The sequence below is a fragment of the Girardinichthys multiradiatus genome, chromosome 12 (assembly GCF_021462225.1).
Source record: "Girardinichthys multiradiatus isolate DD_20200921_A chromosome 12, DD_fGirMul_XY1, whole genome shotgun sequence".
Classification (NCBI taxonomy): Eukaryota; Metazoa; Chordata; class Actinopteri; order Cyprinodontiformes; family Goodeidae; genus Girardinichthys; species Girardinichthys multiradiatus.
The window spans coordinates 31267734-31291397 of record NC_061805.1 but is presented as its reverse complement, the minus strand read 5'-3'; the positions used below and the strand labels follow the sequence as shown (position 1 = coordinate 31291397).

The 23664-nt window shown below is 43.3% G+C and overlaps 1 protein-coding gene across 1 annotated transcript in view; it reads right to left on the bottom strand.

The window, feature by feature from the left end:
- Positions 1-20029, bottom strand: part of inpp5jb (inositol polyphosphate-5-phosphatase Jb) — a 32886-nt gene extending 12857 nt beyond the window's left edge. Inside the window, exons 1-5 of the mRNA XM_047381965.1 lie at positions 19497-20029; positions 12739-13228; positions 5775-5882; positions 4434-4542; positions 891-1007 (exon numbers count right to left, since the gene is read on the bottom strand). Coding sequence (XP_047237921.1) covers positions 891-1007; positions 4434-4542; positions 5775-5882; positions 12739-13217 — 813 coding nt within the window. The 5' untranslated portion in view covers positions 13218-13228; positions 19497-20029. The remainder of the gene's footprint in view (positions 1-890; positions 1008-4433; positions 4543-5774; positions 5883-12738; positions 13229-19496) is intronic.
- Between the last annotated feature and the right edge of the window lie 3635 nt (positions 20030-23664).

Genomic DNA, 23664 nt, shown 5'->3' with positions numbered 1-23664 from the left:
TGTTATAATGGAAGGGGGCAGCTGCTGATTAATGGCTGGTATGTGGAGGTGTGGGGTTGTCACCGATCCTCTTTTTTGATGTCTTCACAAGAGGTTTGCAGGTGTTTTTCTTTGCGCTTGTATGCAGGCCCACAGCGGCGCGAGGAACAGCGTGATAAGCACTGCTGATGGTGGTGTAGCAGAACATGGCCAAGAACATTCCCACAACAAATTGTGCCCGACCAGAGAGAGGAATTGATTTTATGTATAGAAACACGAAAGGAGCAGGTTTACTGACAGAGGTTGCACAGTACAGAGTGCAACCAGTCACAAATGTTATTTCAGCAGCAGTGGTCACGTTTTTTAATACAGAGCAGCAATATTAGATTTTGAGGTCAGGACTGATGACAAACCAGAGACTTTTCCACTTTTCCAACCTAAAGCCTTTAAATTCGGTACATCAAGTACAAATGAAGCTGGAACCTTTAAGCTTGTAAGAGGGCATTTTTTCTCATCATTTTAGCTTAAAAAACCCTTTTGTGACAACAAAAGAAGACAGTCATAGATTTACTTAATTTCCAGTCAAAATCTCATTTCATTCTCATGTATCCAATATCATTTATTGCCTCATGAGCTGGGTGTATCGTTACACTGCAGGTTTAGATAATATTGGTTGACTTATATTGACTTTTCATGCATTGAGACAGCCTGTCTGTTAGAGCCTCACCTTTATCTCTTTAGCCTCATTTAACTGAACGAAGCAGCATTTGACTAACAAATTACAAAAACTGATAAGATACACTTTTCCCCACCTTTGTCCAGTGAGACTAAGATACCGCAGCAGAGCCATGGTGGTGTGCAGTTTCTCTTACACCCTGCTGATTTCAGAATGGTGTCAGTGGCCATCTTACCCAGTAACCCCCCAGTCCTGTGCGGGTGGTCTCTGTCTGGACCCCACGGAGGAAAGGCAGATGGAAATATTTGGCAAAGACCAGCAGCAACAGGCCCTGCATTCGCTGGGATGTCAACTGAGGGACAGAAATGTACAGCTGGGTAAGGATAGGAGCATAAAAAGGCAGGAGAGATACGAGGAGCAACTTTGCATGGGCTGCACAAAAACACAGTTGAACAAATGCAAAATATCATGACCCTTCCGTAAAGCGCCTTTGGCCTTGCTCTGCTGTTACTCGACACGATGCATTGCACATAAAGGACGAAACAGCAAGAAAAGCTAATGTTAGTACTTTTTATCCTCCGTCCCTTTGCTATGCTGCATTACAATATGCATGTCTTGACATTTGTGTTCCTTTGGCATTAAACAACACTGGAGGTATTTCTGCAGAGTTAAATGCAAAAACCTGACAAGTACATTGTTTTAAAGAGGAGATTGCATGATGTGTTAAACCTGTTCCCAGACATATACTCACGTTCATCCCTCTCTCATCCTCTGTCAAGTTGTTTACACATCCCAACCCCCAACCACAGTCTGAAGCAGCACAATCAAACCCGGACTGAGATCCCTCACAGGCATACATCCCCACGTGACCAGCCCCTCTTTCCCTGCATACTAATATCCTATTTGAATGACTTTGTTGCATAAGAAATTCAACGCAACTATAAAGGCGACCAGCTTTGGTAACTGGTATGTTTGCCTGCCTGTACTGTAGCTGAGAAGCATCTCTAATCAATAACAGTCAAGACCCTTACCAAGCCACATATTTGCTTAGAGCAGTAAGTTATTTAGACCCAAAGACAGGTGACCAAGCAAGATGTATATATTTGACCTTGTGCAACAATGTATATGACAAAGGAAATGAACAGCGAGTAACAAATGGTGATATCAGAAGGGAGGCTTATTAATTTGGAGTAACAGTTTCTTTATCCCAGTCTCTTAAGCAGATGACAATAGAAACATCACTGTCATCTTCCACGCTTCATTATTCAGAATAATAACCACACTTTAATTTCTTAGCAGACTTACAATTATGTAAAATTCTGCATATGAAATGACCTTATGTACCAACTTTAACAGATTGTGCCACACTGCAGTTAGACTGTATAAACTGCAGCTTACAAACGCAGGAATATTAGTGACACTCAGCAGAAATGTTGTGTTGAAACACTACTAAATAAAGGCTCCTGTGCTTTCAGCAAATTGAACACATGGCTTAGAGATCAGAGTTTTAAAGCAAGAAGGAAGGATGGGTTCTCTTGTATCTGTATCTATTCAACATTCAGGCCCCTTTGTGTTTTTCATATCTGTTCATGTTACAGCCACAAACTTTAAGATTTTTTATTGGGATTTAACGTGGTAGACCAACACAAAGTAGTGCATATTTTTAAAGTGGAAGGAAAATGATGCACATTTAATGGTGTGTATTTATATTGAGCCTCTTTTACTCCTAAATAAAATAAAGTTCAACCAACCCTTCCAAAACATGGACATAATCTGACAGGCCCGGTAAGGACAAAATTAGATATTAGAGAGCCAAGAAGGCCATGGTGACTATGGGGGAGCTGCAGAGATCTCCAGCTCAGGGACAGGAATCAGTTGCCAGGACAACTACTACTTTTGCAGTCAACAGATTGTTTTTTATGTAAAAATGGCAAGTAGAAATCCATTGCTGTAAAAAGTCATAAGCTCTGTTTGCAAATTTGCCACAAGTCATGTAGAGGATACAGCAAACGTGTGGAAGAATGTTGCTCTGGTCAGATGAGACCATATTTGAACTTTATGGCACACAGGCAAATGCTTTGAGTGGCAGGAAACTAACATTGCACATCACCCTGAACCAGGGGTCTGCAGCAATGACCAAAAATGCTAGGAAACTGAGCAGTATTTTTACATATAAAGGTAACAAAAAGAACAATTTTAGCAGGTTGTATGTGTGTTTTCAAGTTATGGCCCATCTCCATAACATTTTCATAAAACACTAATGGTGCAAAGAAAAAAAAAGACTTGAAAGATTTTTTTTTTGTAATTAGGACCGAACTAAACATTTTTTTCTTTCTTCATTTTCCACAAACACATTCATATAATCAAAACATCATTTTCCTTTGGTTTTTTTTTTTTCTTTCAAGTTTTTTCATTCTAAAAGACAAATAAAATGTTTTTTTTTATTTAACCCTCCATATTTAAGAATAATTATTTAAGATATATTTTAATAATTTTACAGGTTATAGTGTATTGAAGGCTTTGGGGCTCTACACAAAAAAAATACTCTTTGGATTGTAAAGGTTGCTGAGCCTTGATACCATCACTACTGAAGCAGTATTGGCAGCATGCTCTGGGGATTGCTTTTTCAGCAGGGTCAGGGAAACTGGGTGATGGGAAGATGAAATAAGCTAAAAACGGCAATCCCATTAGGAAATCTATGCAGAGGTGTCAAGCTCCAGTGTCCAGCAACATTTGTTGTTGAATTACCTGTTACTGTTAGAATGGCCCAGTCCAAGCCTAGACATAAAAAAAAAAGAATCTGGGGCTTGACTTGAAAACTGCTGTTGAGATGCTCTTCATTAAGTCTAGCTGAGGTTGGGCTGTTTTACAAAGAAGAAGAAAATGTTGGCTCTTTAGATGTACAAATCTGGTAGTTTTGTACGTCTAGCTTTTCACTGCATCTGCATGTATACTTCAACGGAAGGTGGTTCTACACAATATTGAATCCAGGGGGTTTATAGCAAGATGTGAGACTTTTCTAAGGGGTATTTTTACTTTTGCAAAGCATTGTAACTTCTTATTACAAAACATTTGACACAAAATCCTGTGTCGCAAAACTCCCAATCTACTGTCTAAATATTCACCAGAAGCAGACACACAAAAATGATTTTAAAAAGGTTTAAGCCAACCAAGCAGGCCATGAAATTGCTGGGGGACAGCATCAATTTCACTGTCAGAGGCCTGTCCACACTGACAACAACCTGATCCAAAAATAAAAATGACACCCTGGGAGACATTTGTCCAACACTTTTTGCTTGACAGCTATTTCACACACACTCTGGCTCAACGCGGCAACTGTGCCACACTTTGTTCCAGAAGCAGCGGTAAAGTGAGCTTTGACATGGCAAAACTGTGAAAACAACAAAATGATTTGCACATGTCCCTATATAACTGTCTTATGTAGATGTTTTTGGAAGCAGGTAAACTATACAGTAACTCAGTATTATCGCATTTGCAAGTTACAAGCTGCCTTTAAGGCATAAGCTATAGAGCTACAAAGGTACAGTGAAGAAGAGTCAGTGAGTGCTCGGCAGACAGCGGAGGAAAACAGATCTGCTGACATACACGCCTGTTATAAATCATCACTCCATCCGTTGCTCAGGGAACAAAATAGGGCTGAACAGCAAGAAGCTGAGATCTCCACAGTAATAATGTCGTGTGCACAAAAATGACCCGTTTAGCATTTTATTCTGACAGGCAGCATTATTTTTTACAACAAAAACAAACCATTACTTACCAGCACATAACCAAAGGGGCTCAGTCTCTCCATGCAGACCTCGCTCCACTGATCTGTGAAGAGGACATCTTTCAGCCTTTTGTTAATCATGGAGTTCACCTCTTGCAGCCTTGGAAAGAAAATGACACAAAAAAATTAAACCCGAGAGAATTTTCTATGAGATACATTTAAATCTAGGCCTGTCACCTCAATACCATCGATCTACAGTGCTGTGAAAAAGTATTTGCACCCTTACAGATTTTTCAGTTTGCTTTTTTGTCACACCAAAATTGTTCAGATCAACCAACTTTAAGAAAATAAAATGTTTTAAAATGATAATTTTGTTTATTAAGAGAAAAGCAACTATGTAAACCAGCCTGGTCCTATGTAGAAATATTACCACTACCATTGTTAAGTCATGAAATAATAGTGATTAATCACATTTTATTGGATTTCACCCAGGTTTGATAACTGCCAGTCCAGCAGAGTCAAGGAATAACTTAAATAGAACTTGTCTGACAACATGAAGTAGGCTGAACCATCTCAAAAAGCAACACATCATGCACCATATGTAGAAAGGGTTACAATACGATAGAACATTCTTTATTGTCATTGTCACAAGTACAATAAAATTAAAAGAAAACTATTTGGTCATAGAGCAATAAATAATTTATGTAAAACAGAAAAAAAGAAGTTTGTTAAAAAAATAAAAACACATATAGTTACATTCATACAGTTCCCATCATTACATCTCCTTTTACATTCTGGCTGTTTTGACTTTAGCTATTTACAAAGCAATTTCCAAGGTTTTGTGACTCCAGGGTACCATAAATACAGAAGATATAAAACAATAATGAACCTTCCCAAGTTTCGCTGGCCTACTCCAAGAGTACCTATTTAAAGTCTGCGCTTAAATTCGACATGACCTTAAACAGGCTGTTCATTTTCCACTGTGGCCTAATTTCTGCAATGAGGAATAGGTCAAAATTTCTCCATGTGATGTAAAAGACAGATGTAAAAGTGTTATCACAAGTTCTGTAGCAGTTGTCGCTGCCAAAGGTGGCACAAACAGTTATGAGGTTAAAGAGGCAACTACTTTATCACACAGAGCTAGGCTTGCTTGGAAAGCTATTTCCCTAAATAAAGGGAATCCATCATTTGAAAACTACACTTATTCAGGTTTTTGTTGTCTGGTATAAAAATTAGTTTCATGATTTAAAACATTCCACTGTTACAAAAAAAGCTGAAACAGAACAAATCTGTAAGGAGGCAAATACATTTTCCCAGCAGAGTATGTGGGACATGCCAACATTAAAGTGACCACTGTGGAACACAATGATGTGCCCCCTACAGGACACTCACCCTATGATGTACATGTCCGTGTTTCCGTCCCCCATGTTCAATCCCAGCAGAGTGGTGATGTCATCAGGCGGCATGGCGGAGCCCACGTTCCAGGTGATGATGTGCAGCCTGTCAGGAAAGGGTGTTACGTAAGCTCCCACAGCCACTTGTCTCCTACAGACCTAAGTGACAGCTTAATGACTGAATGAGACGGCAACCTCTGCATCAACATCTCATCACTGTCCCAGCCTTTCCTTCCCTTTCTTTTACTGTCTCACCATAGCAGGAGATGTTTTTCATGTGCTAATTATAAGTGTGATGTTTGAAACCTTTACATTTTTAAATTCTATTATTGTACCATATAAATATAGGTGGAGCCATATATCCTACATTTCAAATATTTGCAATTAGGGTTGTAGGTGGTCAGTTTTGCCTATCAGGGCAACATGATTCAGTACATACTCGCCACTTTATTAGATATACCTAGTTAATACAAGTTGGGACCCTCATTTTGCCATCAGGACTGCCTTAATCCTTCATATCAACAAGGTGTTGAAAACATTGACAGCATCGCACAGTTGGTGCAGATTCATTGTTGATGACATGGAGGCCATGAAGTACAGTAAGGTCATTGCATGTCCATTAAACTAGTGAGGATGATTTTACCTTTGTAACATGGTGCATTATCTGCTGCAAGGTTTGATGTTTATGTTGTGCATTCAGAAATGGTATTCTGCATAACTTGGTTGTAATGACAGGTTATTTGGGCTGCTGTTGCCTTTGGATTGCTGTCATGTGATTGGCACATTGCCATGTGGTGCTATTTGTGTTATGAGGGCAATTGAACAAATACCTAATAACATGGCTGGTAAACCCCTCCTTGAACCACCACCTTAACGTGGTGGAGGGGTTTGAGTGCTCGAATGATCCTAGAGGCTATGTTGTCTGGGGCTTAAATGCCCCTGGTAGGGTCTCCCATGGCAAACAGGCTCTAGGTGACGGGTCAGACAAAGAGCGTTTCAAGAACCCCTCATGACTACTACAAAATCGAGGCACGTGACGTCGCCGGTACGGCGGAGCCGGGGTCCCACCCTGGAGCCAGGCCTGGGGTCGGGACTCGTCGGAGAGCGCCTGGTGGCTGGGTTGCTCTTCGCGGGACCCAGCCGGGCCAAGCCCGAACGAGAGAAGCGAGACCATCCCCCAGTGAACCCACCACCTGCAGGGGGAACCATGAGGGACCGGTGCAAAGAGGATTGGGCGGTGGACGAAGGTGGAGACCTCGGTGGCCCGATCCCCAGATGCTTAGCCTGGCTCTAGGGACGTGGAATGTCACCTCGCTGGTGGGGAAGGAGCCTGAGCTTGTGCGGGAGGTCGAGAGATATCGACTAGAAATAGTCGGGCTCGCCTCCACGCACAGCGTGGGCTCTGGAACCCATCTCCTTGAGAGGGGTTGGACTCTCTTCTACTCTGAAGTGGCCCACGGGGAGAGGCGGCAGGCTGGGGTGGGTTTGCTTGTTGCCCCCCAGCTCAGCCGTCTTGTGTTGGGGTTTACCCCAGTGGATGAGAGGGTCACATCCCTGCGCCTTTGGGTTGGGGAGAGGTCTCTGACTATCATTTCAGCGTGCGGGCCAAGTGGCAGTGCAGAGTACCCGGCCTTCTTGGCGTCCCTGTGCTGGATAGTGCCCCTCCTGGGGACTCCATTATTCTACTGGGGGACTTCAACGCCCACGTGGGAAACGACAGTGACACCTGGAGAGGCGTGATCAGGAGGAATGGCCTCCCCGATCTGAATCCGAGTGGTGTTTTGTTATTGGACTTCTGTGCTAGTTACGGATTGTCCATAATGAACACCATGTTCAAACATAAGGGTGTCCATCAGTGCACTTGGCACCAGGACACCCTAGGCAGGAGGTCAATGATCGACTTTGTTGTCATATCATCAGACCTTCGGCCGCATGTTTTGGACACTCGGGTGAAGAGAGGGGCTGAGCTGTTCACTGATCACCACCTGGTGGTGATGAGTTGGATCCGCTGGGGGAGGAAAAAGCCGGACAGATTTGGCAGGCCCAAGCGCATAGTGAGGGTCTGCTGGGAACGTCTGGCGGACCCCTTGGCCAGAGATGTATTCAACTCTCACCTCCGGGAGAGCTTTGACCAGATTCCGAGGGATGTTGGAGACATAGAGTCCGAGTGGACCATGTTCTCCGCATCTATTGTCGATGCTGCCGCCCGTAGCTGCGGCCGTAAGGTCTGCGGATCCTGTTGCAGCGGCAATCCCCGAACCTGGTGGTGGACACCAGCAGTAAGGGACACTGTCAAGCTGACGAAGGAGTCCTATCAGCTGTAGTTGGCTTGTGGGACTCCTGAGGCGGCTGACGGGTACCGTGGGGTCAAGCGTGCCGCGGCCCGGGCGGTGGCAAAGGCTAAAGCTCGGACCTGGGAGGAGTTCGGTGAGGCCATGGAGAAGGACTACTGGTTGGCCCCGAAGCGATTCTGGCAAACCGTCCGGCGCCTCAGGAGGGGGAAGCAGTGCTTCGCCAAAACTGTTTACAGTGGAGGTGGGGAGCTGCTAACCTCGAGTGGGGACATTATCGGGCGGTGGAAGGAGTACTTCAAGGATCTCCTCAATCCTGCCATCACGCATTCCCTGGTGGAAACAGAGGCTGGGGACTCAGGGTTGGACTCTTTCATCACCCAGGCTGAAGTCACCGAGGTGGTTAAAAAGCTCCGCGGTGGCAAGGCTTCGGGGTTGGATGAGATCCGCCCTGAGTACCTCAAGTCTTTGGATGCTGTGGGGCTGTCATGGTTGACACGCCTCTTCAACATTGCGTGGCGGTTGGGGACAGTGCCTTTGGATTGGCAGAATGGGGTGGTGGTCCCCCTTCATAAGAAGGATGACCGGAGGGTGTGTTCCAACTACAGGGGGATCACACTCCTCAGCCTCCCTGGTAAGGCCTACGCCAGGGTATTGGAGAGGAGAGTCCGGCCGATAGTCGAACCCCGGCTTCAGGAGGAGCAGTGCGGTTTTCGTCCCGGCCGTGGAACACTGGACCAGCTCTATACCCTCTACAGGGTACTCGAGGGTTCATGGGAGTTTGCCCAACCGGTCCACATGTGTTTTGTGGACCTGGAGAAAGCATTCGACTGTGTCCCTCGTGATGTCCTGTGGGGGGTGCTCCAGGAGTATGGAATCGGTGGCTCTTTACTAGGGGTCATCCGGTCTCTGTACAAGCGGAGCAGGAGTTTGGTTCGCATTGCCGGCAATAAGTCAGACCTGTTCCCGGTGCATGTTGGACTCCGGCAGGGATGCCCTTTGTCACCGGTCCTGTTCATAACTTTTATGGACAGGATTTCTAGGCACAGCCAAGGGCCGGAAGGGGTCTGGTTTGGGGACCAGAGGATTTTGTCTCTTCTTTTTGCAGATGACGTGGTCCTGCTGGCCCCCTCTAGCCAAGACCTAGATCATGCACTGGGGGGGTTCGCAGCCGAGTGTGAAACGGCTGGGATGAAGATCAGCTCCTCCAAGTCCGAGGCCATGGTTCTCGACCGGAAAAGGGTGGCTTGTCCTCTTCAGGTTGGAGGGGAATTCCTGCCTCAAGTGGAGGAGTTTAAGTATCTCGGGGTCTTGTTCACGAGTGAGGGAAGAATGGAGAGGGAGATCGACAGACGGATCGGTGCGGCTGCCACAGTAATGGGGGCGTTGTGCTGGTCCGTTGTGGTGAAGAGAGAGCTGAGCCGAAAAGCGAAGCTCTCAATTTACCGGTCGGTCTACGTTCCTACCCTCACCTATGGCCATGAATTTTGGGTCATGACCGAAAGAACGAGATCCCGGATACAAGCGGCTGAAATGAGCTTCCTCCGTAGGGTGGCCGGGCACTCCCTTAGAGATAGGGTGAGGAGCTCGGGCATACGGCAGGGGCTCGGAGTAGAGCCGCTGCTCCTCCACATCGAGAGGAGCCAGTTGAGGTGGCTCGGGCATCTATACCGGATGCCTCCTGAACGCCTTCCTCGGGAGGTGTTCCAGGCACGTCCCACCGGGAGGAAGCCCAGGGGACCACCCAGGACACGCTGGAGGGACTATGTCTCTCGGCTGGCCTGGGAACGCCTTGGGCTCCCCCCGGAGGAGCTGGAGGAGATGTCTGGGGAGAGGGACGTCTGGGCGTCTCTGCTGAGTCTGCTGCCACCGCGACCCGGTCCCAGATAAAGCGGAAGATGACGAGTACTAGTACGAGGCTGGTAAGTGAAAACTGTTTCACTTTGTAAAAACAATATATTTTGTATTTAAAAAGCACGTAGAGTAGGCTAGAAATGTGAAAACTAATTTTAGGGATATCACAATTTAGGACAATATCTATATTAATTCCACGGTTATGGCTGATAACCGATGTTTAACGATATTACACTCACCGGCCACTTTATTAGGTACACCTCCAACTGCTCATTAACGCAAATTTCTAATCAGCGAATCACATGGCAGCAACTCAATACATTTATGCATGTAGACATTGTCAAGACGATCTGCTGCAATTCAAACCGAGCATCAGAATGGGGAAGAAAGGTGCTTTAAGTGATTTTGAACATGGCATAGTTGTTGGTGCCAGACAGGCTGGTCTGAGTATTTCAGAAACTGCTGATATACTGGGATTTTCACGCACTACCATCTCCAGAGTTTACAGAGAATGGTCCGAAAAAGAGAATATATCCAGTGAGCGGCAGTTCTGTGGATGCAAATGCCTTGTTGATGCCAGAGGTCAGAGGAGAATGGCCAGACTGGTTTCGAGCTGATAGAAAAGCAACAGTAACTCAAATAACCACTTGTTACAGCCAAGGCATGCAGAAGGGCATCTCTGAACGCATAACACGTCGAACCTTGAGGAGGATGGGCTACAGCAGCAGAAGACCACACTGGGTGCCACTCCTGTCAGCTAAGAACAGGAGACTGAGGCTACAATTTGCACAGGCTCACCAAAATTGGACAAAAGAAGATTGGAAAATTGTTGCCTGGTCTGATGAGTCTCGATTTCTGCTGCGACATTCAGATGGTAGGGTCAGAATTTGGCATCAACAACATGAAAGCATGGATCCATCCTGCCTTGTATCAACGGTTCAGGCTGGTGGTGGTGGTGTAATGGTGCGGGGGAAATTTTCTTGGCACAATTTGGGCCCATTAGTACCAATTGAGCATCGTGTCAACGCCACAGCCTACCTGAGTATTGTTGCTGACCATGTCCATCCCTTTATGACCACAGTGTACCCATCTTCTGATGGTTACTTCCAGCAGGATAACGCGCCATGTCATAAAGCACGAATCATGTCAGACTGGTTTCTTGAACATGACAATGAGTTCACTGTACTCAAATGGCCTGCACAGTCACCAGATCTCAATCCAATAGAGCACCTTTGGGATGTGGTGGTATGGGAGATTTGCATCATGGATGTGCAGCCGACAAATCTGCAGCATCTGTGTGATGCTATCATGTCAATATGGACCAAACTCTCTGAGGAATGTTTCCAGTACCTTGTTGAATCTATGCCACAAAGGATCAAGGCAGTTCTGAAGGCAAAAGGGAGTCCAACCCGGTACTAGCAAGCTGTACCTAATAAAGTGACCGTTGAGTCTATATATCATATATATCTCACTACCCTTTCAACACTGTGAAAAAACGACTACACCACTGACATTGCTTCTCTGCTTCAGCTAAACACCCTACAGTCCTGCACTGGATCACTATCACTTTCACATGCCAAACAAATAACACAAGGCCAACGCCCCAAACACAAAAGGCAATAAGATGGTAATAAATATCGGTTATTAATATTGGCCGAGTTTTACTTATCGGACCAATACCGATAAGTTAAAAAATTACTAACATCGGCCAATATCGATGTCAATGCCGATACATCGTGCATCCCAAACAAATATCTACCGTATTTTCCGCACTATAAGGCGCACTTAAAAACCATTAATTTTCTCAAAAAATGACAGTGCGCCTTGTAATCCGGAGCACCTTATATATGGATCAATTGGTTAATTGGTTGATCCATACTGGTTGTACACGGCGCTCTGTCAAAATGTTTCAGTACGACTGGTAAACTACAAAGCCGCACCGCTTGCAGCATTACGGCTACCGTAGTCAGGGGCGTCGCCGAAGTAATAGCGGTAAACACCTGTACTGTGCTTACTCCTAGTCCAACACCACTTGTGTGTATATAACGACCCCAAAATTGCACCTTTCAAGAGACACGCTTACGATGCTGAGTTCAAACTCAAGGCTGTCAGCTACGCAGTCGAACATGGGCATAGAGCAGCAGCGAGAGAATTCAACAGTTAACGCTACTATATTGTGAATGTACTAACGTTTGATTTAGTGCATCAAACTGTTTCTTTTACGTGTTTACTGAATCAGGGAAAAGTTATCTTTCACGTTTTAACTAACGTTTGATTTCAACTTCAACTTCATAGACTCCAATGCATTCCTAACGTGCGGTTGGCTCTATTCAATAGAATTCTATGTAGAGGAGACCTTACCATGAGAGTGAATCGAGTTATCAGAACGCTGGTTTGTAGTGTATTAATAAAGTTTGACTGACTGACTTATCTGACTGTTTTGTTGACATTCTCTTTAGCACAGCTCCATCTAGTGGATGCATAACGCAGCCCCAGTCAAACGTTTGACTGCAGTAGCTTCTATTCTATGCGCTTTATAATCCGGTGCGCCCTATATATGAAAAAAGTTCTAAAATAGGCCATTCATTGAAGGTGCACCTTATAATCCGGTGCGCCTTATAGTGCGGAAAATACGGTAGTACTTTGTTGCTAAATGTTTAAAACAACTTTTGCAGCACTGCTAGCCTGGCCTCAGTGTATAAAAATAATTGGTATGTGTACTGAGGCGACTCTGTTGCAGAGATCTGGTAATGAGAGGCCAAATGAAGCATTCAGAGACATGAATATCAGTACAAACAAAGAGAAAGCAAAACCAACCTGAAGTCCTCCAGATTCTGAGGCTGAGTGTCAGCAGTGCCCGCCACAGACATGGCTCTCTCTGCATGTTGGGTTAGGTGAGGGGGCACAGGTCTGCTGGGAGGCGGTTGGGGCACAGAGGCGGCTCTAACAGGGTGGTGACCTGGACCCTTAGGACCGGCTTTAATTCTCGGCCCCAGGCGCTCTCCGGTGGGTCGAGAGGGTTTGGGATGGCTTACCACAGTGCCGTCAGGAGTGCTCTCACTCAGGTTAATTAGTGGATCGGTTTTGGGTTCAACTCTGGGTTCTGAAATATCTACAGATCCCTCAACCCTGGCAGTTCTCTGGGGCCGCCGAGGCCTGGGAGGAGCTGGAGCATGGCCGGTGGTGGGATCGGTGGCTGCCTCTAGTACGGGAGCTGAAGATGCTGTTGAAGCCTCTGCTGCACTGATTGAACCCTCTTCATCTGTTTTACTTTGGCTCAGGTTATCTTGGTCCATTTCTGTGATTTCTATGACAACAAAAAGCAGATAAGGTATTGTTTGCATTATGTTTACATTTTAGCAATAGACAGTGCCTTACAAAAGTGTTCTCATACCTTGAACCTTCTCGTAATTATTGAAGAACCCACACTTTCATGTATTTTATTGGGATATTAATATGGCAGTAAAAGTAGTGCTTAACTGTAAACTGAAATATATAGTTTTCTTTTTTTTTTCAAAATTATGACCAGTCTGGCGAGCATGTGAATTCAGCCCCTATATTCTGATACCCCTTAATGAAGTCCACTTTGAAGGCCATGGCAATTCCTGAAAAGCTGTGAAGATTCACAGCTCAGGTGGGAGAAAATGGTTGAAGGGACAACTATTAGTCGTCTACTGCAGAAATCTGGCCTTTATGGAAAATGTATAAGAAGAACACCTTTGTTTAAAAAGAAGAGACGCAAGGCAAGCTTGTGGAAGAACGTACTCTGGTCAGATGATAACAAAATTGAACTATTTGGCACACCAACCTCACCATGAAACTTGGTGGTGGCAGCATCATGATGTGGGGATGTTATTATTCAGCAGTGATAACGAAGGAGGTCAGAGTTGATGGGAAGATGGATGGAGCTAAAAACAGAGAAGTCCTCCAAGAAATCCCGTTAGAGGTCGCAAAAGACTTGAAACCGTGGCTAAGGTTCACCTCCTAGCATGACAACAATTCTAAACATACAGTCAGACAAAGCTACACAAATAATGGGTGCAGATCAAAACCTATTCTTCCATTAGTATGGCCGAATAAATGTTTAGACCTAAATGCAAATAAGAATCTGTGGCAATACTTAAAATCTGAAGTTCACAGATGCTCTCCATCATTAGATGTGCAAAGATTTAAGAGACATACCCTATAAGACCAGAAGTCGCAGTTAGAACAAAATTTGGTTTATGGGTGGCTGAACAAAGTGCATTTCACATTTTTTCAAAATTTTATTTAAAAAAAAAAAAGGAAACCATGGATCCTTTTTTTTTTATCTTCTTCATAAATAAAATCCAAATAAAACAATATAAAACTGAAAAGTAGACCCTGCTCATTAAAAAAGTCAGTTTAGTTGATGCTTTCATGAGGCACTAGACCCAGAATTTCATCTGAATCATTCCAGGGTCCAATTACTTTCTCTGAATGGGAGACAGCTGAACATAGCTGCATGAAATAACGACAAGAGAAGAAACGTCTCACTGTCCTAACCTGAACACAGTTTACCATCGTCTCTAGTCCTGCCGCAGCAGCCCAGCAGTTTTCAAGCGTCAACTGAATAATTGAGTCAGTATAAATTTGCTTAAAGCCAACAGAGGAACAGCTGCATGGTCCAAAACCTCCCAAATCAGCAGCATGGGTTAAAATAAAAGAGAGGGAGATAAAGAGAGGCCAAAATAAAAGGAGGAAATTCAGCCAAATCATTCGGATTACAATCTATTCAGTCGTTAATGGCTAAATAAATCCCTCATTTGCTTTTCTAGGCCTCCTCATATGTCGAGTAAAAGTACTGAATTAGAACTGATATTACACTTTATAATCTAGTGTGCAACATAATGCAGTATTAACCAACATTCTAACAAAATATTAAAATTGATCAAAATAAAAATGAATATTTTCAATATTATTACTAGACATGCACTGTTCCAATATTTTGTAAAGCTCTGATCTGCCAATGCCTATTCAGATTTCTCCTTATGAGCTATAAATAAGAACAAAATACACTCTTTCTGAATGAAGTGGAAAATAAATAAAACAAAACAATAAAACATCTCTAGTAAATTCCTGTCATATATAAGATATTCCTATTTGTTCTCTTTTTATTAGATTTTTAAATCATTCATTAAGTATAACTATCAGAAGCCTAAAGAACACTTTCCGTGATCGTCTCCCACAATAACAGTTTTGGCACCGAAGAGTGCTGTCAGCAGCAAATGTTGCCACTGGGTTTGGTGTGTTAACTGACCAGAAAAAGATCCGATTTTTTGTTTCTGACTGGCAGGACACCAATCAAGGCCAGTCAGGCATAAAGTCAGATGACTTCTCAATGCGTCTCTAAACATTAATAAGTTTAATCAACGGAGACATAATAAAAAAAGGATAAGCTGAATCATCTCTCCAATGTAAGTATCATAGTATTTACAGAATTTAATAACATGGAACAGTTCTTGCTGATGCATCTTCACCATCAACAAGCCATGGATGTTAAAGCCATGGCTCGACAAAAAAACTATGCAGTTAGATACAATCCTCTGTGCGCTTCAGCATAAAAAGCTGACCCCAATCCACCAGTTAGTGATGGCTTAAACATTCCTCATAAAGACAGGAACAGAAATGCCAGTCAGATTTTTGTGAAGATTGAGAACCTTTAAGCAGCAAATGACGTTAATTGTTACCACATCATATTCTTTATATGGCTGGAATTGCATCCTGTACATTGTGTGCACCGTTGGGGTCAGTAGGGAGAGAGAGAGAGAAAGAGAGAGAGAGAGTTTCCTGCTCAGGGACACCAAAACAATAGAGCTCTCGTCTGATTATTCACATGACCTTGAGCAGACAGAGGCCCTGACTTTCATGCTGTGATTAGAGCCATCTCAGTATTTCTCAAGTACTCAGAAACACGCTGGTCTTCCAGTCCAGCAATAACCTGGAAACTGGCCGGACATGGTGTATTCCTGAGGTCCATGCACAGCATTAAGTGGGGGGTTGAGCAAGCAGGGTAAGTGGGCACACGTGGATGTGGGTGGGTGCAAAACGAGATAAGGGAACGGGAGGGAGTGCAAACCAAGACAGCCCCCTTCAGTGGCAACACTGTCTTTTTCCAGAATGGCTCTCAACTGATCCCCTCATACTTCCCTTTGGCACGTACTGTTTATCCAAGCTTTAATCCTTCTCCGGCTCTCTTTTATCGCCCAATTTTTGAGATCCTTTACATCCCTATTTCTTTATACAGACCCATTGTTACATCTTACCCACCTTTACTATACTATACTGATCACAATGATTGCCAGGATGAGCATTCACGTTCTGTGACATGCTCTGCATGTTTTGCCTCAGCCAACCACCTCGCAGTCACCATCAGTGACGTCAACAAGCCACAATCCCAACATCCACCGTCACAACAACAAAAGAGAACGAGCCAAACATTAGCTTTTCTGGGAACGATTACCACTTCCACTCCCACTCACGTTCACCAAGGAAGGAGTGAAATGATTGGATAATAACAATCCTGTCACAGTGTTTACATGCTCCTTCCTGAGGGCTCGAGAGCTGAGAGCCAGGAAGCATGCAACCCAAACAGCAGCCTCCAGCCGGCCTTCTTGGCTCCTCTGGCAGGATTAATTGACAACAAAGATAGTTTTAGATGGATGAGTCAGACAAATGGCAAGGAGCCACTTTGCTTTAGATACCGAGGGTAATGAACAAATCAGCTGTATGCTTGGGCTGATTATTCTTATCTAAAAATGCTGGCTTTGCATGGCTGTGTCTTGTTTATTCCTGACAGATTCAGATCTCTTTCGTGTTTAATGTTGAAACTAAAGCCATGCTGTGTGCTGGTGATGAGGGCCTCCAGAGCCATACGCCCCTGTGACAAGGATACTAATAATGACCCAGACAGAGATGAAACCAGCTGCTGCTGCCACAGCTGTAAATGGCTCCTTCCAGGTCCTGATGCCATTGTGCATTATTCCCCCTCTTTCCAGGGGGTGTCGTAGAGGCTGCAGAATATGAAAAATTATTCTGCTTTCTGAAATATTCTATTAAATAAATGCATCAAAACTTAAGGGTCCTACTATATTGGCTTATAAATGCATCATCTAATGTATGTACTTTATGCAGTATTTTAATATAATGAATAAAGTGATCTAATATAGGTTAGGGATTCATGTTTTGATTAATAAAGTATAACCTGCAATCCTGCAGCACATTTTTGTCTGTCAAGTGGATAATGTCCACCGGAGTCAGGGTTGGGATATAAATCGGACTAAATCTTGATTAATGCATCTCTACCTAAAACTGCTGTCACAGCATGTTCCATCCTGCCATGTTTGCTGTTGTGGGTCTAAATATGAAGGGAATGAAGGACAACATTGTGGAACATCAAGTCCCACTACACTTTTGATGCATGCCCATACTGAATAATGTATGTGTATTGGGTATGTGGAATTCACAGTGTTCTAATGCATCAGGAAGGGGTATGTCACTTTTCCACCGACATCACATTCTCAGTTTTTCTCTGTATTTAATGATCAACTAACATTCTGAAAATTAAATTTCATTTGTGAGGTGAGTGAATCTTTATCACTCAAAACAGCACTGTGTTGCATGACATTTAGGAATGTTATTATTGGGCCACTGCTGCAGCATCTGAGTTCCAGTTGCGACAACTATGCATTGGTGCACATGTAAGATATACTTGGTGTGTGAGAGCGGTTGCTGTCCCAATTTTATGACATGTACAACAAATCTGTGGTAGCCTGGCTCATCTAGTGATCAAACTGTTTATGCTGCAGTATTAAGGAGGGGGATGCAGGTGCCTTAATTTCCAATGGAACTGTGTGTTGCTACGCCACTGAAACAAAAGGCAGATTAGTATGACAAGGATGTAAGAACAACACGCACTTTATGGTTACACTTAGGGCTTACAATATTAGGAAAACATATTGCAATGGCGATATCAAACCTAACTAATATTCACATTCTTCTCATTTTTCAATCACCAATCTCTGCATGCTTTAGTATTTAGTCACTAAAATCTATATCAGGTGTGGGCGTAAAGACAAGAAAAGTCCAAGCAACTGGCCAAATATATTATTTGAATGCAGATTGTGATTGCAAAAAAACTGTATATGGTCACCATATATTGCCCCTGACACAGTTCCCCCAAGGCTGCCTTACTGTATTTGCCGCTGATAGTATGTATAGTTAGGATTGCTACTTTTGCGGTTTGAATTATTTCTTTCCATTGAGGGTTCCAAGAGAGGATCCATGAATAATATGTTTGAAAATGTGATTGAATGCATTTACTGTGTGCTGTTTAGCAGTACAATTTCACCACTTAATGTAACTTGTACTAATGGATATGCTTTCTTTTTAGAGTAGCATATGTGTTTGTGAGGCTCTGACCTGGATTTGCTGCCAAAAAGACAGTGATAGATGTATCTTTTTTATAGTTTTCACCACAAATACCACAAAAAAATCACGATAAAATTCTAGGTCTATATCACCCACAAATAGCAACAACAATCACGATTTAATATATTGTGCAGCTCTAGTTAGTATCCCAAAAAATTGGATTGCAAGATCAAATATAATCCATCAATTAAACGTAGTACAAAGCAACCAAATGGAAACTTTATGCTTGAGTTTTCTGTAATTAAGGGTCTCTGTAGAGTGAAAAACATCCTGCATGTATGATGCAAATATTTCTGCACTGTCAATTAACCATGTTCTGGAAAAAAAAAAATTAAATGGCAAACTAATTCAAGGCAATCATTTGCATGCAAACATCTTGCTCTCTTACTGGGAGGTCGGTTCATTGGCCACACATCCCTTCCTTGAAACAACAGCTTCACGGTACACTGGCTGCTGTTCCAGCAAATACCAAGGAAACTTGAGCAATGATGGATGCATTAGAATTGCATGCATTGGTTTGGACTCCACCATTGCCACAGGTGATTCTGCTTGCAGCTAAAATTTTCCTGTCATGTATGAGCTAAATGCATGGCTTATTAGTTATATATGTCTCAGGGTCTGACTAAACATAAAAATGCATGCAGTGCTCTTGTGACAATACAGTGTGCAGTTGTTGATGTGCATTGTTTGTATACAGAGCACAGAAAGGAGTGACATCTCATCAGAAGAGGAAAGCAGGAGATAATTTGGCCTAATAACAGACATCAAGGACAGCTTTTATAGTCAGAAAAGAGCATGAAGGTCATTTTAACTGTGCCGATGCTTTGCATTAAAATATAATGTCAGACATGTGGGTGCCAGCCAGAGCCTGCAACGTGGTAGTGTGTATATGCATCTGAGATAAGGGATGAAAATATTAGTGTGATTCATCAGCAGGTGAGAGAAAAGTGGACAGCGCAGGTTTTCTCTTCATAAACATGGCTTATAAGCACCAAGCAATTATTTGACACACATAAGTAAAAACAGTATTTTTTTCCGAATGGAGGAATGCCTGTTTAAGACTACCATATTCTCTGTAAACATCAGTATTTGTTTAAGCACACCAGCCAATTATTGAACACCTTTACCTGTTTGGGCTCTTCTGTGCGAGGGACTGTGGCTGCTCTGCAGATTAAAACCCTGTGTGCAGACGTAGAGGTCGTTCAGTCCGAGGTCTGGGGGAAGATTGTATATGATTCACTCCCTGTTACAGAGAAACACAGTGAACTTTCCTGCACTGCCACCCCCGAGTAACCATCGGCATCTCCTCGCCCTCCTTTTCTTCCTTCCTTCCTTCCTTAGTCGGTGGATTGGTAGAGAGAGGAGGTGGAGGTAGGTAGGTAGGTGGGCTTAAGGCGATGCTGACTACAAGTTCATCTCCAGGCAGGTTTTATCTCCCACAAACGTGTCTCTAACCCTGTACACACATACATAGTCTGCAACTGCAGCTCCCTGACATGCCCTTCAAACTACAAAAAGAGAGGACACGGCAGCAGCTTCCGTGAAGGAGCAGCCGCTGAGTGAAGCAGCAGTGTAGGGTTGATAATTACACAGTACATCCGATAGGAAGGCACACACAGAACTACAGCAGCTAGAATGGACTTATAGGCGCAAACGGTAAACTCAGCGAGCCTGCGCGCGCTTAGCAACCAGCAACACGCTCGTGCACCGATTCCTCACAGATTTCCATGGATCTTTCTATCCGACCGAAACGCGTTTTTGTCCGTAAATTTTCTGCGTCGTTTCCAAAGAGAAGCGATTTTCTATGTACTTCGAGTCTATATTGGCCCCAGAATGCCACCTAGTGGTCTCTCTTGTGAAAGTGTCGGCTATGAGGTGGTTAAATGTTCTAGACACAGAAATGTAAGGATCTTTCAAATCAAACCAGGAATTTTCAAAGTAGATGCCTAAAGGTCCGAATCTGATTTCTAGGTTTGGTCAAAGTTCCGGAACAACCAGTCATGAGCAAATACATTTTCATTGAATTAGCTTATAATTTATAAACAAACCAAAAATGCCTTATATATATATATATATATATATATATATATATATAGTTGTAGATAAAAATACAATAATTTGATGTCTTCCATCTTCAATCATCCACCATAGATCACTGATATAGACCTCCTTTATGTCATCCATGTTTGGTTATTTGTGCATTATACACCTAATATACACTGCTCAAAAAATAAAAGGAACACTCAAATAACATCCTAGATCTGAGTGAAAGAAATATTCACATTGAATACTTTGTTCTGTACAAAGTTGAATGTGCTGACAACAAAATCACACAAAAATCCTCAATGGAGATCAAATTTATGAACCAATGAGGCCTGGATTTGGAGTCACACACAAAATGAAAGTAGAAAAACACACTACAGGCTGATCCAACTTTGATGTAATGTCCTTAAAACAAGTCAAAATGAGGCTCAGTATTGTGTGTGACCTCCACGTGTCTGTATGACCTCCCTACAACACCTGGACATGCTCCTGATGAGACGGTGGATGGTCTCCTGAGGGATCTCCTCCCAGACCTGGACTAAAGCATCCACCAACTCCTGGACAGTCTGTGGTGCATCGTGACGTTGGTGGATGGAACGAGACATGATGTCCCAGATGTGGTCAATGGGATTCAGGTCTGGGGAACGGGCGGGCCAGTCCATAGCTTCAATGTCTTCATCTTGCAGGAACTGCTGACACACTCCAGCCACATGAGGTCTAGCATTGTCCTGCATTAGGAGGAACCCAGGGCCAACCGCACCAGCATCTGGTCTCACAAGGGGTCTGAGGATCTCATCTCGGTACCTAATGGCAGTCAGGCTACCTCTGGCGAGCACATGGAGGGTCTTGCAGCCCTCCAAAGAAATGCCACCCCACACCATTACTGACCCACTGCCAAACCAGTCATGCTGAAGGATGTTGCAGGCAGCATATCGCTCTCCACGGTGTCTCTAGACTCTGTCACATCTCTCACATGTGCTCAGTGTGAACCTGCTTTCATCAGTGAAGACCACAGGGTGCCAGTGGCAAATTTGCCAATCCTGGTGTTCTCTGGCAAATGCCAAGCATCCTGCACGGTGTTGGGCTGTGAGCACAAGCCCCATTTGTGGACGTCGGGCCCTCATACCATCCTCATGGAGTCGGTTTCTCACCGTTTGTGCAGACACATGCACATTTGTGGCCTGCTGGAGGTCATTTTGCAGGGCTCTGGCAGTGCTCCTCCTGTTCCTCCTTGCACAAAGGCGGAGGTAGCGGTCCTGCTGCTGGGTTGTTGCCCTCCTACGGCCTCCTCCACATCTCCTGGTGTACTGGCCTGTCTCCTGGTAGCGCCTCCAGGCTCTGGACACTACGCTGACAGAAAAAACAAACCTTCTTGCCACAGCTCACATTGATGTGCCATCCTGGATGAGCTGCACTACCTGAGCCACTTGTGTGGGTTGTAGAGTCCATCTCATGCTACCACGAGTGTGAAAGTACCACCAACATTCAAAAGAGACCAAAACATCAAGTAGAAAGCATAGGTACTGAGAAGTGGTCTGTGGTCCCCACCTGCAGAACCACTCCTTTATTGAGTGTCTTGCTAATCACCAAAGATTTCCCCCTGTTGTCTTTTTCATTTGAACAACAACATGTGAAATTGATTGTCAATCAGTGTTGCTTCCTAAGTGGACAGTTCAATTTCACAGAAGTTTGATTTACTTGGAGTTATATTGTGTTGTTTAAATGTTCCCTTTATTTTTTTGAGGAGTATATTTATTATTATGGCTAACAGCTTGAAAATAAACACATGGAACAATGTATTACATTGATTGAATGTAGGCAGAATATCTGTTTCTAGTCTAATATGAGTAAAATAATATTAAGCATTTACAGCTTTAGGTCAGTTAGGATTACCAAAATTACCTTTTTTGCCAAATGCCAAAAAAATGAGCAGCATTTCTTAAGATTCAGAAGTTTATATACACTAAGACCACAATGGCTTTAAACATTTTTCAGATGGTGATGAGATGCCATAGTAAGTTTCTAATAGGTTAATTCACAACATGTGGGTTAGAGGCACACCTATAGATGACTTTTAAGGCAACACTTCAAACACACTTATTTGTGCAATATTTCTGAAATATTAAAAGAAAACAGGCAACATATCAGGAAGACAATTGTGGGCCACCACAAATCTGGTTCATCGCTGGATAACAACTAAAGGAGCTACATCCATTAATATTTACTTTTCCTTCCCATAGAAAGTACTCCTGAATCGGTGCTTCTTTGTTCTCTTTGTGTCTCTGCTCTGTTCTCTCAAACCCCCAGTCGGTCGTGGCTGATGGCCGCTCACACTGAGTCTGGTTCTGTTGGAGGTTTCTTCCTGTTAAAAGGGAGTTTTTCCTCTCCACTGTCTCTACATGCTCATCCGGTTGGAGTGAATGCTGCAAGTCACTGACTGGATGCAATCTGCTGGGTTTCCTTAGACAGAAAAACTTTTTATCCAATTTGAATAAATAACTGAATCTGACTGCACTGTTCAATGATTAGGATTAATAGGAATGTATGTACCTGACTGTTGTGAAGTGCCTTGAGACAACATGTGTTGTGAATTGAATAAAATTCCCAGATGCCTGAAGGTCAAACATTCATCTGTTCAAACCATGATACAAGTATAAACAGCATAGGAATGTCTAGCCATCCCACTGTTCAAGAAGGAGACATGTTCTGTGTCCATGCTTTGGTATAAAATGTGGTCATCCATACTGAAACAAGTCCTGTACCAACATGGGCTGAAAGGAAACAGGGAAAGTCAGATTGCAGTTTTCAAATGCACTCAAGGACAAAGAAATTAATTTCTGGAGTCATGTGCAGTTGCCTGATAAAAGTAAAATGTAAGTTTAATAGATAGTGATCATGGATACATTTAGAGAAAAAGCAGGAAGATTACAAGTATGGCAGAGTGCTTCAATTGTACCTGTATTACTAATTTATCACTCATACAAAAAATACATATATTTGAAAACCTGATTTATGTCACAATCCCAGTACTTTAGGAGGCCTCCTGCTGGTGTGGGGCTCTAGCCAGATACTTATTTTGGTCAAATTATATAGGAAGTTTTCACTTAAACTTGATGAACTCAACTAATTGTCGTGGCAAAATAAACAGAGTAAAATAAATAACCGGAACATACAGTACAACAAGGGTTCGTGCATGTTTTGGTTAGTGGATTTTCTTAACTGAAACTAGGAATTTACAACACCAAAAAAAGT